General features: G+C 37.4%; 1 protein-coding gene across 1 annotated transcript in view; it reads left to right on the top strand.

Moving 5' to 3' along the window:
• The window catches only part of LOC109403007 (myosin-10-like), a 25,135-nt gene extending 9,298 nt beyond the window's left edge, over window positions 1-15,837 (top strand). The window contains exon 2 of the mRNA XM_029869444.2: window positions 14,089-15,837. Within this exon, the coding sequence (XP_029725304.2) occupies window positions 14,089-15,837 (1,749 nt within the window). The remainder of the gene's footprint in view (window positions 1-14,088) is intronic.
• Window positions 15,838-19,981: the final 4,144 nt, after the last annotated feature.

Below are 19,981 nucleotides of genomic sequence, written 5' to 3' on the forward strand. Positions count from 1 at the left end.
CATCAAAAATGTTCGATAACCAGATAAACGGGCAGCAGGAAAATAGTCTTTGACCCAAGCTCTGACCACACCTAAGATTACCGGCAGTGTTACAGAATCAGGATTAGATGCTTCGCTGAAATTACAACAAAACAAAATTGATGCAAGCGATACATATGCGTGAACGAACAAAATCTTGATAAAAATTTAAGCGATCTTGTCATATCCCACCATTTTCCTGAGGCGTAATTATACAGTAGGATGGATCAATGTTGTATGGAAAAATTTTAATTTTATAGCATCAATCTCCTTTTGCGACTTAAATTACTGCGCACAATTTTGATGCAACTGGTTGAGCTATCGCGCTCTGTAACACGGTTGAAATTTGAATGGGTTTTAATATGGGAAATTTTACTTGCTTGCACTTTTTTTGTCAAATTTTACATGAATCTTATACTGCCGTTCCACGCCCAATTGTCCCATGTTATATGGGAATCCCATATAACATGGGATAATCATGCGTAGAACGGCAGTATAACCAATGATAATAAAGTAAAGGCTAAACTGTGCAGAAAAAAAAAATTGCTGAAATGTCTTGATAATGTTCGGCATCCAGTGCTAGTGAAGGTGGTCAAGCAGTCAACTGAGAGGTTTAATATTTTTCATCTCTGCTTATACGTTTAACATAATACATAACATAGGAATATGAGCCATCAATAAGTTTCCAAATTTGATTATGGCTTTGATAAGGTTCTTGCTTTTCTGAACAAGGCTGACACAAATTTCGATTTTCTCTTAAGTCAAGAGGGGTCCCCCCTTGGAAATTTTGGGTCGGAATTCAACAAATGAATAAACCAATAAATTTTTAAATTTTAAGGTGAAGAGTCCTCCAGAAAATTTCTTACCAAACCCGATGAATTGGGCGATTTTGCTTAATTGTTTGAGTATTTTTTTCATCAAATACATTTATTATTTATCAACTCCACCCCCTCATTGACGAACGAGCACTGTGACAAAAGAAGAAAATGATATTTGTTCCGTTCTAGAGTATTTTCATGATTTAGGAACACTTCTGCTTATGGCGACGGAAATATCGACGAACATATTCGACGAGGAAGGCGCTATCACCACTAGGTGGATTAATCTGGGTTTTTTTTTTATTTTTTTCTTAGTTTATTCTAAAAATTCATACAGATATTTCTAAATAAATTCTTCTACATGTTCCTCAGGAGTTTCTTCAGATTCTGCTCCAGCCATTCCATCAGAAACTTCAATTCATGCAGACATTCCTGAAAATTTTGAAGAGGAGTTTCTCTGGTGGTTACTTCAGAAGTTACATCGAAGACTCCAGATGTTTATTCAGTAAATTCTCAAAAAAATCTTGCAGGGTATTCTGCAAAGATTCCTTCGGGTATTCATTCCGAAATTCCTCAATCGATTCCTTCAGAAATCTTTTTTGCAGGAATGATTTCTGTTTTTTTTTTAAGTTCTTCGGGAGGTTTCTTTAGGAATGTATCTGTTTTCATGAGAATTCTCTCAGGCATGTAAAATAAAATAACACATAAATAAGAGAACTTCCGCTAGAAATAGATCCCCAGTTATTTCTCCACAATTTATGCAGTACCTGTTGTTATGAGTTCAGCATAAATTGATCCAAAGACACCTCCGGAAGTTTAAAAAAAATCCTTCAGGTTTGTTTATATTGTTCCAAGAATTCATCCAGTATTTTCTCAAGCAATTCTTCTACATGTTCCTCAGGAGTTTCTTCAGATTTTGCACCAGATATTTCATTAAACATATCAATTCATGCAGACATTCCTGGAAATATTGAAAAGGATTTCATCTGGCTAATCCTTCAGAAGTTTCATCAAAGACTTCTTCACATATTTTTTCAGTAATTCCTTAAGAGATTTGTACAGGAAATTCTGCAAAAAAAAATCCTTAAATGATTCCTTCAGATATCCATTTTTTGGAATGATTTCTGATTTTTTTTTTTTTTTTGTTGAAGTTCTTTGGGAGGTTTTTTTTTAGGAATGTATCTGTGTTCATGAGAATTCTCTAATGCATTTTAAATAAATAAACCACAGAAGTTCTACTAGAAGTTCCCCAGAGGGTTTCCGAAAAAATCTCCAGATATTTCTCCAGATTTTAAGCAGGACCTATTTTTATGAGTTCAGCATGAATTTCTCCAAAGACACCTCCAAAAGTTTTTTTTTAATTCTCTTTCAGGTTTTTTTTAAGATAATTCCAAAAATTTCTCAAGAAATTCGTTTACATATTCCTCAAGAGCTTCTTCAGATTTGTATCCAGTTATTCCTTCAAAAATATCAATTCATACAAGCATTCCTGATAATAATGAAGAGGAGTTCCTCTGAAGTTTCATCAAAGACTTCAGTTATTTATATTCATTCCGAAATACCTCTATTGATTTCTTTTTTTTTTTTTTTTTTTGAAGGAATGATTTTGATTTTTATTTTTTTTTTTGTTGAGGGTTTTTTGGGAGTTTTTTTTTTTCAGAAATACCTGTATTCATTGAAATTCTCTCGGGCTTCAGAAATTCAGCTTCAGCTTCTCAATCTTCAGAAATTCCTCTAGGAAATTTACAAGAGAACTTCTGCTAGAAGTTCCTCCAGGGGGTTTCCCAAAAGATCGCCAGATATTTCTCCAGAATTTATGCAGGACCTATTTTTATGAGTTCAGCATGGATTTCTCCAAAAGCATCGCAGGAGGTTTTATAAAAATTTTCTTCAAAATCTGATTTTTAATTAATAATTATTAATTATTCCAGGAATTCATCCAGAAATTTATCCAGAAATTCCTCTAGATGTTGCGCAGTATATTCTTCAGATTTTGATCCAGCTATTCATTTAAAAATATCAAATCTTGCACACATTCCTGAAAATTCTTCTCAAAATTTTCAGGAATGTGTGCAAGATTTGATATTTTTAAAGGAATAGCTGGATCAAAATCTGAAGAATATACTGCGAAACATGTAGAGGAATTTCTGGATAAATTTCTGGAGTTCTTCTGGCAGTTCCTTCGGAAGTTTCAACAAAAACTCCTCAAGATATATTTTCAGTAATGCCTCAAGAGATTCTTGCAGAGATTCCACCGGGTAATTATTCCGGAATTCCTCTATCGATTGCCTCAGATTTGTTTGTTTTTTTTTGCAGGAATAATTTCTGATTTTTTTATGAAGTTCCTCGTGTGGTTTCTTCAGGAATGTCTCTGTATCAACGAGGATTCCCTCAGGCATTTCTTCCGAAATTCCACTAGTAAATTTCGCAATAGAACATCTGCTCGAAGTTCCTCCAGATGGTTCCCCAAAATACCCCCAGATCTCCAGAAGTTGCATCACAAATTTCTCTTGGAATTCCTTTAGAGATTCTTCCAGGATTTTCTTTAGAAATTACTTCAGGATTTATTTCTTGATATATCTCCAGGATTGTTTGAAGAAATTTGTCTAATAATTACTGCAGAGAATTTTACAGTTTTGTGCAGCACAGATTCCTTAAAACAAATTACTTATTTAAAAAATTTCTGTTGGTTATTCTCCTAAGAACTCTACCAGATTTGTTTTTCAATTTCTGCAGCTAAAATTTTCTTTCGCAAATTCCACTAAGAAATTGCTTCAAAAATATTTGTCCACCAACATTTTTCAGACATTTTTCAAAAAAAAATCCACAGATTTCATTCAGAAGTATTTTCAGAAGGACTTCCAGGGTTTGCTACAGAACATCCTCCAGGAATCCGTCCAGAAATTTATTTAAACATGTTTTTAAGATTTTTTCCAGTATCTTTGTTAACAAGATCTGCCGATTTTTTTCAGAAATTTCTCCGAGGTTCTCAGAAACTCCTCCAGAAATTCCTCCCAAGAATTCCTCAAGAGCCGTTTTAGGATGATTTAAAACAACTCAACAGATGGGTAAATTATTGGTTAAATTGGGAAAAAATCATAGCTCAGGTGAGATTTGAACTCACGACCCTTATCCGCTAGACAAGCCAAGCTAGACAAGACAAGCCGCTACCGAGCCAATTAATGACCCGGCATTTTAGTTGTCATAAGGTAATTAAAATCTCATCGGTTATAAATCTCTCACTTAAACCGTAAATATAACCATCTCTGTTGTACATATGTACGGCAAGCGAAAGCGATTGCCTTCCAGGCAGCCATTGTTCTTCCTCAACACAGCGCTTGTCTAGCGGATAAGGGTTGTGAGTTCAAATCTCACCTGAGCTGTGGATTTTTTCCCAATTTAACCAATAATTTACCCCTCCCCAAGGAAATCCTCCAAACATTACTTCAGACATTGCTTCTGGGAAATTTATTCAGGAATTTTTCAGAAAGCTTTCAAAAATTCATTCTTCTTCAGGAATTCATTCGAGAAACTTTGGAATGAATTCTCCAGTATTTTCTACGTAATTTTATGAAGTACTTCTGTTAACATCCGTGGAAGAATGCCTAGAAGAATTCCTGGAGAATCTCTGAAGAAATCCCAGGAGATATTTCTGAACGAATCGCAGGAGAAATACCTTAAAAGAAACCTTCCAGAAATTTCTTCTCGCTGATCAACTTTTCAAGGGATTCCTGGAGGAACCTTTTCAAAAAATTTGGAAAGAATCGCAAAAAAAATACTAGAAAAAAATTTTAATTAAAAAAAAAGAAAAATTCATGGTATTTTTTTTTTAAGAAGTCCCTTGTTGATATTCGTGAAGAAATTCTCAACGGGTAATTTACTGAAGGAGTCTCTGGAGATGTTTCTTAGGAAGTTCCTGAAAAATGAGTTTTTAGAAGGACTCCGTGGAAGATTTTTTGAAAGATTCCTTCTAGGATTTTTTAAATAAATCATTTGTCTATTTCCTGTAAAAATCCCAGGTAAGTCACATTCTCAAAATAGTACATGAAAAAATATCGAGAAAAAATCTGTGGGAAATTCCGGAAGGAATTTTAAAAGGAGGTGTATAATAAATTCTTCGAGAAATATCTAGAAAAACTCCTGGAAAAATCTTTGGTAAAATTCCTGATAATAATTAATTAAAAAGTTTAGAAAAATCCCTTGGGAAGTCTCTTATCCAAAATCATGGATGATATTCTGAAAGAATTCTTGGAAGAAATCGAGAATGTATTTCCAAAGGACTTTCTTTAGAAGTTTCAAGGAAATATTTCTGAATAAATTTCTGAATTTCTTCAATAACCCAAGTAAAATTTACGGTGATGGCGGGTTTCACAAATAGTTCCTAAAGATTAAATCTCCAAGTCAAGTATATTGTAATTGTGTGTCGAATATAAGGAATGAATTACCAATTGGACAGGAAACATGGTTGCAGTTGCTTGGTTCAATCTTAATTTCAATAACAGTGTGTTCCGTTGATCATGCTTATGTTTACTTCCTATCTTTGTTTAATAATTACCGTATGGTTTCAGATTAATTCTGTCACATTACCTGGAAAAAGAAAAAAAAAATAGTGTTAGTTTATATTTAAAATACTTCAACAAATATAGTTTGCAACAAATATCAAATTAAAGTGATTGGGAGGTATTCAATGTATCATAATTCCCATGAACTGAATATACCAAGTTCAGTTGGAAGCTGAAATTGATTGCTTTAGCAACTTTAACACACAACCAGACGCAGCCGTCACACAATCTCTTCATCATCGACCGTCGCTTAGCGTCACAAGCCACAGGTTCATAAACCGTGCGATCCACCATCCATCAGCCATCAGCCATCAGCCTTTCATCTCCATCTCGAAATAAAGCAGTCAACTATTAAGCTAATCCCGTCGTCTCGTGAACCAGAGAGAGCCGAGTTCATCAAATGAAGCTTTCCATTTAGTTTATTTATTTTACTCCTCTGCTACAACACCAGCCATCAAATGCCATTAAATGGCTTCCAGAGTGCCGTTGCGGTTTCCACTCATACTCCCACTCGTCCCATCCTTTACGGCATCTTTAACTTCCACTTGGTATCAAACATAAACAACAATGCCGCTTGAGGGGGAATTGAATCGGTTCCACCATACTGACTGACTGTGATTCCGGTGGTAGGTAGTGTGAGGCAGAGGGATTTGAAATCCAGCACAGATAAATGATTTTCCCATTGAGACAAATCAAAGTCATCATCATCGTTATCCTCTTCGTTACGATTCCAGGACAACAACAATAACAAGGGTAGACTTCAGCTCTGAAGCAGGAGCAAGCTGAAGTATTTTAATTTGATGAATTTGTGGGAATTTTCGGATATTAGAATGCCATTAAGGGGCTGTCCATAAACCACGTGGTCATGAGGGGGGGTTCGGCCAAAGACCATTTTGTATGGACGAATAAAAAAATTTGTATGGACTAATGACCACGCGGGGGGGGGGGGGGGGGGGGTTGAGAAGTCCCAAAAAAATGACCACGTGGTTTATGGACAGCCCCTAAGTGCGATATGGAAGCCAGCTTATGAAGATTGAGTGGTAAAATTGATCGCCTGAGAAATGATATAATTGCTGAACTAGGACAATATGTAGACAACCTCCAGCAATTTTCGAACACTTTCTGAATAATATTTTAGGCTTCGGCCACGTTTGCTTATGTATGTCATGTTGTAGTTATTGGAATACCCAGCGTTATCGTTGAGAAATGAAAGTTCATAAGAATTTCACCTCGAAATCATGTGAATAGCAAACAGCTGGATATGATTCTGTTAGTTTCCTGACTTCTTCGTCAGGCAGCATCCACAAATGATGTAGCTTTTTTGGTCAACAACACCCCTTCCTCCCTCGTGGTCTCTTTTACCATACCTAATACAGGTTGGACTTGATTATCCGGAGTCTGATTCTGAAGCTTCTTAAAAATATATCTGATAAACAGAATGCTGAACAAAGCTGAAACTTTGACTGATTAGGGTATTGGTTCCCTTCTTAAGCATGTGGCTCCCATTTCCATCCTTCGAAAAACAAAGGATTGCAGCGCTGTTTGTTTTGTTTCTTATTTTTGTATTTTTTGATAGAAGTGAGTACCCATGAAAACAAAAAGAACGGAATCAACCGATGCTGTAATCGCTTGTTTTCGAATAGGATGAATATGGGAGCGTGAGATTACTGATGGCACACATACCCTACTTATCAGAGTTGGCTTGACAAAATGTAAACAAAATCAGCTTCATACAACATTCCGTTCCCCAGATACATGCTTGTGAAGCTTCAGAGCCTGACTCCGGATAATCCAGTCCGATCTGTACATGGTTCGTAGCTATTTCAGATACTCTTCCCTCCCCCTAAATGCTACGTCTTTTGTGGACGGTCCCTGAACAGAATTTCCATGACCTCCCTGGGTATAGAGTATCTTAGTGCTATAGCCTTACAGTTAATATAAGGAAGATTAAACAGAGAAGCTTGCTCTATCCCACTTGAGGTGCAACAGCAGAAAAAAACAACAGAAGGAAATTTTTAGTTTGTTTTCTAGGCAGCAACTGGTGAGCTCGTTCTATGTTTTTGGAATTAAAACATAACTATACCTGGAGTTTGGACAATACGAGCCGTTTCAGCATATGAAATAATATAAGTCATTACATCAAATGCATACCTATTGACTCTTATTCTCTTTCAAACTCAGTTCACAAGCCGAGTTCCAATTCAAATTCCCTCTTTTTCACATAATTTCCAAAAACCCCAAAACAACTTTAAATCACCCCTGCCTGCATCCCATCAATAGCACCACTCAACTATCACCACAGTCATCCCACTGACTGTAACGACAAACCACTGCCTGGCTCTCAGCACTCTGCCCTGGCTGCCTGGCTAGCCAGCCAGCCAGCCAGCTACTGCACTTGACAGTTTTATGTGATTATGACATTATTTTGGCATCCGACAAAAGTACGATGGCCAAACCCGTGCCGTGCAGAAACCTTCCCCCAGCAGCGAGTGTGTTAGCGCAAAACCAAGGGCATCCTACCAGAAGTGGTGGTTGGTCAGTCAGCTACCCCACTGCCATCGCATCGATTCGTTCTCTAATCCGCATTCTACCACGCTGATCTGCTCTTGACGGCACCGTGGTGGCGGTGGCAGCGGCGACGACGGCAACCAGTGGCAGTGTGTAGTTATTTACGAGGTATCCCTCTCCCGCACGTCCTTGGTCGCTTTCGGTTGGTGGTTCATCGCAACGCGGATCAAGTGGACCATTTGACCGAAACTGAAACCGAAGGCTCTTTATTTGGCTGGATCTACGTGTGTGCAGTGGCGTATGTAGGATATTAGTTATCAGAATATGTTTCTATGTAAGGTAATATCTATTCACGAATTATTTGGAAAACCACTTAAACTGAAACAGGAATTCAAGAGCAGTCTAAGAAAAACTATCAACACGTGCAATAATCTAGATTCCTCAAAAAAGCTATAAAGGGAGCCTGAGGAATAGCCTGCTTTTTTGACGAATAACAATGTTACTTACAATTTGCTTACGTTCATAAAATTTTCGAAGAGGGGAAATAATTTAAGAGAAAATCCGTTGCTTCTTAGGACTGATATCAACTCTACATCTACATCTCAACGACGAAGAAATAAGAATCTCTAACGCTTAATTTTCTTTTGACTGAAGACTAGATTTATATGTTGAAGCAAATCATAATTAATAATATCTGAAACAAGAAATGACCCCGAAAATTTATGTCAATAACTGTAGAACAAGAAAGACTGAGAAAACACAGAAAAAAATTGCACTAGTTCAATAAATATACAGCGGACAGACAAAATGTTCAGGACAGGCAAAGTTTTCACTTTTCAAACAATGGTCTACTAGTTGTAACTTTACGAAAAGTGCATCAAATTTTTACTGTAAGTTGGTCAAATAGTTGTCTATCAATGGTCCGTATTTAGCAAAGATCGGGCAATTCTTCATGAAGTTAGAAATATTGTTGAAAAAGACATAACTATCCGATAGCCAAATTTGACCTGTCATATCTTCGGATTTAAAGAACTGAATGCAATGAAATTTTAAGCGAAAATGTATGCCTTTCTTTAGAATATTTTAAAATTCACTTAGAAAAGCCCGATCTTTACAAAATCTGGCCAATGATAGAAAACAAGTTTATCTGCTCACAGAAAAAAAAATGAGAATTTTTTATGCGCTTTTCAAAAAGTTACGGCTAGTTGACCATTTTCAGAAAAAAAATAATATATTGCTTATCCCGATCATTTTGTCCATCCCCTGTATCACATACCTAAAGGTTTTCAAAGACCCTTTCTAGCATTTACTTAGGCAACTTGAAAATCTCTGAAATTTTTGTAAGTGGTGTAAATCGGAAATTTGCTGATACTTTTTTGAAAATTTTATACTTCAACCTGAAATTGTCTGCTTTCTCCTATAGAATTCGCTTTTGAGAAATTGCAGAATAAAACCAGGACATTTTTGAAAAATTGTGTAAAACTTTTTTTAATAATAACGGTTTAAGGCTGGTTCATCTGAATGTTGAAATTTCATTCCAACCGGAGACATGTTAATACAAGTTCTCTGTAAATTTGCCTAATCTCCGAAGATTTTTAAACTTTTTCAGCAAAAAAACTGGAATATATTTTTTACCCATCGACATTTTCCAAACCCATCATGAATGTCTGAGGTAAAAACTTTGATTTTTTTTGTGAAACTGGCAAAAAAAAAACAAATTACAAAAGTCTCAGCAATTTGGCAATTTGTTGGATACAGGGGGCTGTCCATAAACCACGTGGTCATTGGAGGGGGGGGGGGGGTGCGGCCAATGACCATTTTGTATGGACAAATAAAAAATTTTGGACTAATGACCACGCGGGGGGGGGGTGGCTTGAAAAGTCCCAAAAAAAATGACCACGTGGTTTATGGACAGCCCCCAGCTAGTGTTAATCGCATGCACGGCTTAAAATCTTGCCAATTGTTGTACATCTCATGAAAAAAAACATGGAGAAGGCAACAGTTGGCGAGTTCAGGCCGTGCAACAATTATCGATTTACCCTTAGGGGCTGTCCATTAATTACGTAAGGGTTTATGGGGGGAGGGGGGGTTTGAGAAATCTTACGCGTCATACAAACATTTTCGGGTTCTCATACAAAAAATCTTACAAGGGGGGGGAGGGGGTGTCAGAAAATCGCAAAAATTCCCTTACGTAGTTAATGGACAGCCCCTTATAACTCTCTAATATTTTCTAGTACTATTATACCTCCGCATGGATGATAATTTAATTGAATATTGACTCAGAAAAGTGTCGAGGTAAATGGCGCTAAAAACTAAAAAAAACGATTTTTCACCTCGCAGCTAAGCAAGATGACTGTTTTTGCATTCCTTGAGTGATCCCTAAAGAAATTCCTCGAAGTATTCATGCAGAATACCATTCATGACTAGTTCTCCATCGAATTTCCCGGAGAGTTCTTCACGGATCTCTTCAGATATTCCACCAGTGATGTCGTCTAGAACGTCTTCCATGTACTCTTTAAGAATTCTACCAGGAATTCTTCTAAGATTTATCTGAGAATTACTTTAAGAGTTATTCCAGAGATAACTCAAGACAATTCATAAAATCATTCATAACTTTTTTTGCAGTTCCCTTACGGTTTATACAAAACTAAGACCTAAAAACTACCTCTTTTATAAAACATTCCATAGTTTCTTTCCGAAATTGTCCCATGAACTCATTAAAAAAACCTTCAGGGATTTCTTTCAGAAAATCTTCCACAGAAAACTCTTCAGGGATTACTTTTTGAATTATCCATGCATTGCTACGGAAATTCCTATAGAGTTTCATCAATTTCCTTTCCAACTTTTGGTGATTTCCTTTACAACTTTTCACTGTGCATCGTAGTTTGGAACCACATGGGTTGTCACCATATGTCTATTCAAACAGACCCCACATAATTTCTCTTTTCCAACTGCTCTCAACCGCCTGCAATATTCATTTTCCTGAAGTCGTCACAGAATTGGATACGATGGTCAGTCCGCTTGCAGATCCAACAGGGTTTACTTGGTTTTTCATCCGATGCTCCTTCCGTTTTCGTGGACTATGAATTGTGGACGTGGACGAATTCCTTCTTTTTGTTGGGCTTGAGTTTCGCGTTTCGTACTAATTTTTTCGTTATTGAATGGAAAGCCACTGCTTCGGACGCAACGTCACCGACGCCCATAATGTAATCGGTGAAAAGCCTCAAAGGGGTTCCTTGCTTGCTTCACCGATTCTCTACCCATTTAATCTGGCACTCCGGCGGTAGCTTCTCGACCAGTTGTTGTACCATCAACGGATTATGGAGGTGTTCGTGGAGACGCGCGGCCTCCAAATGATCGCACAACTGTTTGATCGTTATACCGAAGCAGACGAACGACTTCAAATTTCCTGTTGACGGTGGAGGTGCATTTTTGACTTTGATGCTACGCTAGTACATTGTTCTACAAAGTTTCAAATAAAACAAAAATGTAAAAGTGTTCCATACATTGATTTTTTCTACGATGTTTCGGAAGCGAGATAACAGCAAGTGAATGTAACTGATTGCAAATGAATGATCCCATCCTTGGCGAAGGCTAATCATCCGTGTATGTGTTTTCCACACAACTTTAGTAAGATTATTGGACTTTCAGATCAGATATAAATAAGGACGTCCAAATTTTAGCAAAGAACATTTTTTGAAGTTGAGCAATGTACTCAGCAATCTCTCTGGCTGACCGAACAACCTGCAAAAATCCCGAATAACTTCTCGCACTGAATCTGGAAGAACTAACATACTTCTTACAGCATTGAGCGCTTCTCCCTCCAAACTATTCAATAGTCTATCAAGATTCTCAATGTTGGAGTAGCCGCAGGCTTTAGTGGTGTGCTCAAAGCTACTTATGAATAATGGCCACGCCTCGGGGTCTCCATTGAATTTTGGCAGAGTTCTGGACACTACTGTAGCGGTCCTGCCGACCGAAGGAAGCATTTCCCTCCCTGTATCGAATAAATCTAAAGATCAATGATCACCATTGATCTAAGAAAGACCCTTTATTTCCTCATGGTGCTCCACGCAATTAGTGGATTACATCACATGTGGATTTCACGGTCATGTTTATAGACCAACGCCGGTTAACCAAGAAACAAGCGATGCAAGCAGAGAGAATGCTTACTGCTTGTTGCTGGTTGACCTGGTGATATAACGTTCTCGCTCCAATGCCGGAGAAATGTTTTTCTTTTAATTTTTTGTTTGTCGCCCGGCAGCGCTGACTGAACCCCAACAAGGTCTCAGTCACGCGGCCGAACTAATGAAGCCAGAGTGGACGACGCCCGTTTTGGCTTTTCTCTTTTCTCTTATTTCTTTTCAGATCGGGAGAATGAGTTTTTGCGACGGCAAGTTAAAAGACCCGCGATTGACGCCGGGGCGGCGTTGTATTGTTGTGGTGCGCGTTTTGGACTTTCCGCGGGGTCCGTTTGCCGGCCATTCGTCGTCGGTCGTTGATTTCCTAATTGTTCTCGGCTGGAAACCGGGGTGTTTTTCGCGAGTTCTTTGTGATCGAATTGTTAACTTACGGTGTTAAGTGCGGTGGACCTAATGTAGATTAATAAAATGAATAAATGTGTTAAACAGTGTTGTGGACAGTCTGAGTGAATCCGAAAAATACCAGTGCCGCGACTTTCGCCTCTACATTCTGGTGACAGCGCAAAAGCGCTAAACAAGTGCAGGCACGCCGTTTGTGATTGGAAAGTGAAAAAGAATAAAAACCTATTGAAGTATCTAAGACCCAGCTGGTTACTACAGAAGAAATCGTGTAAGTGTTGCGCAGAAAATTATTAGGCGAAACAGTGTGAATCATTCAGTTGAGTAGAACTCTTGAACCGTGCACAGTTTGAGTGTGATGCTGATCTCGGATTCCTTTTAACGAAAATTGTTGAGTTACTCATCGAGTCAAAACAGAGACGAAGTTGGACCCACTGGATACTACTGAGTCGCACATTTGCAAACCGCTTGCAAATCGATCACTGCCAGATCATTTCCTACAAGAGGAACTACGTATCTTCATCGGACCCAGCAATATGATTCCGAATAATGGGTAAGTCGAATCAATATTTTTTTTAATTGAGTGATTTTAAGTGCGTATGTGTATATGATTTTGGTTCTCTTAGCACAAAATGAAAGTTACAACATTCTAATAGAATGCTATTATTGTATCTTTTTTATTTGAGTTTGAGAAAGGCAAGTAACAAAAAATTGCACGTAAATAATTTTTTTTATAATTATATTTGTTGACTTTTTCACATGAACTCTTGATCAAATAGAAGATTATGAACTATGAATATTGCAATCTTTGGAATGCTTGAACATTTTATGGCAGTTTCGTTTCTCAAGATCATGTTAGTAAAGCATGTAGAAAAGATATTGCAAAATTAATAAGAAAAATTTAATTTTAAAGAATCATCTGATTTAATCATGTGGTTATAGAGGAACGAATCTATCAGCAATTTATTTCCCGGTTGATTTCTCCTACTATTTTAACGGATTTGGAATGAACATGGGTGTGATTAGAAACAAACATAGGTTGCTGGAGATTAGAGCAAAGATCGTGTTACTGCGACAAACACGGCCAAACCCTATGGGTAAAACTTTATTTTTCACGCTTTTCGATTATTGCTCTTATGGATGGCCATGTCATGATATTAGGAGTGTTGATGGCACGGCTTGATTTATGGATGATATTAATTGATATCTATTGATATTAATTGAATAATTTGCTGAAGGAAAAATTAAACATGAAGAAACACGACGGGAAAATAGTTCGGTTTTATTCTATAGTTCTCTAGTAATTGATTATGGATTTTGCACTTGCGTGGAATAAGTAACTGTCACAAAATTAATGACCACAGATAACTCATTTATAGAAGTAGCACTCTCAATAGCTTCCTCAAAAAAAAAAAAAAAATGGCATTTCCTAAGTATTCCCAACGGGATAGATTCTTCCGAGAATCACGAGACAGGCTCGAGAGCGAGTCTGAGGAAGAGAGAGAGTATGAGGAAGAGGAATTAAGAGGCATTCATAGGCGACTACAACCGGGTCGGGTTGATAAGCCACGAAATAACAACAACAACAATTACAACCGCAACAACAACAATTACAACCACAACAACAACAATTACAACCAGAACAACAACTATTACAACCACAACAACAACAATTACAACCACAAGAACTACAACAACAATGGTTATAATCAACATAACAACAATAGCGATGCTGTTAACAATAATAAGGCAGCAATGGAAGCAGAGAAATATAAGGAATTATGGGAGGAATCAGAAGAATCAAAAGCTCGATTAGAAAGACTGTTTCAACGTGACATAAAAGAACTTTATGAAGATAGGCGGGATGCTGCTAACGATATGGCTGCAAAAGAAAAGAAATTTGTTAACAAGTTGAAAGCTTTGGAAGCTAAGCTGAACAATGAGAAAATATTGAATGAAACATTAAGCCAGGAAGTCACTATGCTGAAGATGCGAGAGGAAGAGCATGCTTTATCGGTTGCTGAGAACAAAACGGCAATTAATTCCGAATTGGAAAGTAAAGAAAGTGAAGTACGCAAGTTGAAGGTACAACTCGAAAGCAATAAGAAGAACTACGAGAAGAAGTTGGTCGAACTGAACTTCACCATCCAGGAAATGAAGAAGCGTTCTGTGGAAGATTCTGATATTGCGAAGGAACTGGAGGAAGCGAAGAAGAAGATGAACAAGGACATCAAAGTACTGCAGCGGCAAATCTTCGAACTGCAAGCCACCAACGATCGGCTGGACAAGAGCAAAACGAATATCCAATCGGAACTGGAGGATGCCACCATCGAACTGGAGACGCAGCGTACTAAGGGGCTAGACTTGGAAAAGAAGCAGAAGAACTTCGACAAAGTTCTCGCCGAGGAGAAGGCCGTCAACGATCAGCATGCCCAGGAACGGGATGCTGCCGAGCGGGAAGCTCGCGAAAAGGAAATCAAGGTGTTGTCGTTGACGCGGGAGCTGGACGAAGCGTACGAGAAGATCGATGACCTGGAAACGAAACGGAAAGCACTGCAGAACGAGTTGGAGTCGAAGTTTATGGAATTCGAGCAAAAGACTTTGAATTTGGAAAAGCAGAAGCATTACATGAAAACAGTTATTATTAGTTTAGAGCAAGAAAAAAGTGACATTTCTTCAAAGTTTGTGGGTTTCGAACGAAAGATTTTGAATCTGGAAATGGAGAATTACCGTATGGAGACGGTTATTATCAATTTAGAGCAAGAGAAGAATGACCAATCTTCGAAGTTTATGGATTTCGAGCGAAATATTGTGGATCTGGAAAAAGAAAACCATCGTATGAAAACGGTTATCATCAAGCTGGAGCAACAGAAGAGCGATCTTACTAAAAAATTGCCAGAATCTATTGATAAATCGGAAAAGCTACTCAGTGAAAAGGATACGTTGTCAACTAAAGTTCAAGAACTAGAAGAAAATTCAAAATGTTTCAGTAGCTATGAAAAAGTTACAAGTTTCAAAGGTCCAATTGATAATTTTTGCGTAATTAAAGAGGAAACGCAGAACAAATTGACTTCACCACTGAAACAACTAAAGAATGCCCATGCGGAGAAAGCAGTGAGCGAATACCGCAATACTAAAACTCGGTTGAAATTGCAACAGCTACAAGAAACTACCTATGATAACGAGAATTTTTTTCAAGAACCCCAAAGCCAAATCAAACAACAAGAAAGTGCTCATGCCAAAGAGGAAGCAACTATTGCGAGTCTCGCAAAACGAAAAGACTTCGAACCACTGGGCAATCTTTTAAACGAGATAGATTCACTACGAGATTCTGTCTTTTCGGAAAACTATGAGTGCCTAACGGAACTTCTGTGGGATGACCACGGTTGAACCAAAAACAACATTTATCAATAATACATTTTTTTTTCTTCTTGTTTACAACAATTGCAAATACCCATACTGACAAAGGAGAGCTAATTATTTCTCATGTTAAAATATTGTCGATGATATTGACTTATTTACACTCATAATCAAATATTAAGGACTATGAAAAATATATAGGAATAGATTATACAACTTAGTTGATCAAATATAAATAAAAAAATAGAGAGTGACTACATGGTAAGAAAGTGTGCGCAAAACTTGCACCATTTTGGAGTCAAATATTTTTAGAAATAATTAATTGTTAAAAAAAGGGAATTTAAATAACATTCCGAATTAAAAGTTAATATTGAATCGGTTTTCAGCTCGCTCTAATAATGTTTTATTGGATTGGCTGGAAGACCAAATTATTTAGAGAAAAAAAAACAGTTATTTTGAATATACGCTTAATTTTATCTTTGATGGCAAATTCAATAAGAATCCACGGAACAAATTTGTCCAAAGTAAAGAGGAATTTCATACCCTCTATAAAATAAAATGAAACACTTATCACGAAAAATGAGAGGAATTTCATACCCTCGATAAATACAAAATGAAAATTAAAAGTTAAATGGAGAGGAATTTCATACCCTCTATAATAATAAAATGAAAATTTAATTGAAATGAGAGGAATTTCATACCCTCTATAAAATAAATGAACATTAATTAGAAATGAGAGGAATAGAATACCCTCAGTAAATATAAAATGAAACATTAAAAGGGAAGTAAGAGAGGAATTACATAAAAAAAAAAATATTGATAAACTATGAGCCTACAGCTAATTTATAACAATGAATGTGTCCGTCAAACTCAGTTTTTTGAATGTACCGAAGGGCTGGAAAACCAGAGTAACTACTATTCTGTAAGGGCCATAGATATCAAAGAACAAAGAGAAATAAATGATCAAGGAGAGGAAAACACACCCTCCAGGAATACAGAAAATACAAGGAAATAATTGAAGAAAAATAATAAAGAAGAGGAATACACACCCTTCAGTAACATAATAAACGGAAAATTTGAACGAAAGGAGAGATGATTTAGGAGAGGAACACGTACCCTCCAATGATTTAATAGTACAGAAACTAAAACGAGAGCAAAATTAAGCGTTTTTTAAATACGAATATGAAAACTTAAGAGAATTAAGAGAGGATTTACAAAAGCCCTCTGAAAATTTAAATGAAATTATGAGAAAATTTAAAACACAGAAAGGAGACAAAGCAAATGTCTACACATTTTGATGAAAGAGGAAATCCAAAACCTCCACGAAATAATGAAATATTAAGAGAGATTAGAGGAACCCATATCCTCTGTAAAAATAATATGGAATGATATTTACAATTTGGTTTTATACACAAGTTAATCAAGAGAAATGGAGTATACTTACAGGCCAAACCTACAACCTCAAAAGGGAAAGGGGTGGAGCAATGCCGGCAGCCAAGGACTTGCCACAACAAACGGAAAAGGACGAAAAAGTAAGGTACCTAGAGACTCGGTGAGTTCATTTTATTTTTAAGCTTTTGCGGATGTGCAAGAAAGATAAATAGATTATTGCCTTGCATCCCTGCAACATTATGATGTAGTATGTAAGTTTGTTGTTTTTTGTTTTTTCTCCGGCAGTGTCTCGAAAAAAAAATTTTTTTTATTCATATAGTGAAATCCAGATTTGATGGAATATAAAATGCAAATTGTTTTTGGTTGACAGAAATGATCTTCTGAAGATGTTTCAATTGTGATCAATTGGTTTTTTTCCTTACTTTCAAGTTTGTCACATAATTTGCCGAAGGCATAAGGCTAATGAAGTAGGCCAATTCATGATGAAATATTTGATTAATATTACATTACACATGTATTAAGTTTATTACATTATTATTAATATTACACATGTATTAAGAAAAAAGGCAAAAAAAAACATTTTTCGAAAAAAAAAACAATATTCGAAAATATATATTAAAAAAAAAACAATATTCGAAAAAAAAAGTAAGATATTTTCGAAAAAAAAAACAAAAAAAAACATTCGAAAAAAAAAAACAAAAAAAAACATTCGAAAAAAAAAAGTATTTCGAAAAAAAATATAATTAAATGCCATTTTTAAAAGTTCACAAAATATAGTTCGTATTTAATTCGTACTTTTTACTCTTTAAAAATAAGGGAGTATTTCTTTTACTTTTTATTTGACTGATTAACTTAATTGATATAGGAGACGGAATTTGAATTTTTCGTAGGGACAGAATAGGGTCAGAAGGATCATGGAGCGGTAGTCTGCGATGCTAGTCATGCCGACAAGGACGAGCCGTTGGGAGTTGCCCGATCAAGACAAACAAGGTTTACACGTTTGAAGGTGATGGTTTAGCGCCGTTGGAGAAATGCTGGGATGTTGCTGCTTAAATTGCCATGTTAGACCGGAAATCCTAGTCTTTGATTTCGGGAGTAAGTTATGCATTTGGAATGGGAAGAATATTCCGAGCTGTGCCAAAGGAGGAGTCATTAGGCATCTGAAATGCTTCGCAAGAGTACTATATGACATGTGCCAGCTGAATCCGACAAACTTCACGGAGTTGAACGGTGACATGGAAGAGACACTCGTCGAATCTCTGAGAGTGGTTCGATGGAATGGGAATGGTGATAGGTAGCTAAAACTACTCAACACATGAAAACGACTTTGTACAGATAGAAGGTTACGTGCAATGGAAGGATGTTAGTTACTATTTTGGAGGTACTCCGAGTTTAAAGAATATGGCGGTTGGTTGAGAGATTTCGTTCAATGGACAACCCTACAAATAACCCGTTTTTGGTGCTTGAAATCTAGTTTCGGTCGATGAATTTCTACTGCAACACAAACACGAAGCGGCATTTTGATAGACTCGAGCGTCTGAAGGAAGGTGAATCATCTTAGAGTAGGGAAAGAAATAAGGATTAGTTTAGTTCGTTTTTGCAAGATAATCTTAATTCGCAAATGTATACGCTAGCCGAATGCCTACTGCAAGTTTTTCTTTGCTTCACAAATAAAAACTTAATTTAAGGGGGGGCGGATGTAGCGGTCCTGCCGACCGAAGGAAGCATTTCCCTCCCTGTATCGAATAAATCTAAAGATCAATGATCACCATTGATCTAAGAAAGACCCTTTATTTCCTCATGGTGCTCCACGCAATTAGTGGATTACATCACATGTGGTTTTCACGGTCATGTTTATAGACCAACGCCGGTTAACCAAGAAACAAGCGATGCAAGCAGAGAGAATGCTTACTGCTTGTTGCTGGTTGACCTGGTGATATAACGTTCTCGCTCCAATGCCGGAGAAATGTTTTTCTTTTAATTTTTTGTTTGTCGCCCGGCAGCGCTGACTGAACCCCAACAAGGTCTCAGTCACGCGGCCGAACTAATGAAGCCAGAGTGGACGACGCCCGTTTTGGCTTTTCTCTTTTCTCTTATTTCTTTTCAGATCGGGAGAATGAGTTTTTGCGACGGCAAGTTAAAAGACCCGCGATTGACGCCGGGGCGGCGTTGTATTGTTGTGGTGCGCGTTTTGGACTTTCCGCGGGGTCCGTTTGCCGGCCATTCGTCGTCGGTCGTTGATTTCCTAATTGTTCTCGGCTGGAAACCGGGGTGTTTTTCGCGAGTTCTTTGTGATCGAATTGTTAACTTACGGTGTTAAGTGCGGTGGACCTAATGTAGATTAATAAAATGAATAAATGTGTTAAACAGTGTTGTGGACAGTCTGAGTGAATCCGAAAAATACCAGTGCCGCGACTTTCGCCTCTACACTACCTTTCTCGTTGCAATTTGTTCTCGGGTCAACCTGAAGATTTGATTCCTGGGTCCGTGGAGATATCTACCAGCCTCACTTGGGATATGCGACCATCGATTCGTATCTCTGCCCCTTCCCAACGCCACAGCATCCTCTTCCTCGCTCGCGTCCTCGTCGTCTTCATCAGCTACATCGCTATAGTTTGAAGGGATCTTTCTGGGCAACGACCGACTTGCTTCAATTCGAGGACCTGCCTCCAATTGGTTTGCCTCCTTTCTTATAAGCTCCGCGCTTGTCTATTGGCAGAGGCATCTGGAACTGGTCCGAATCATTCAGCCAAGACTTCAGCTTCCTGCTAGGTTCCTCCAA

This window comes from Aedes albopictus, chromosome 2, assembly GCF_035046485.1.
Source record: "Aedes albopictus strain Foshan chromosome 2, AalbF5, whole genome shotgun sequence".
Classification (NCBI taxonomy): domain Eukaryota; kingdom Metazoa; phylum Arthropoda; class Insecta; order Diptera; family Culicidae; genus Aedes; species Aedes albopictus.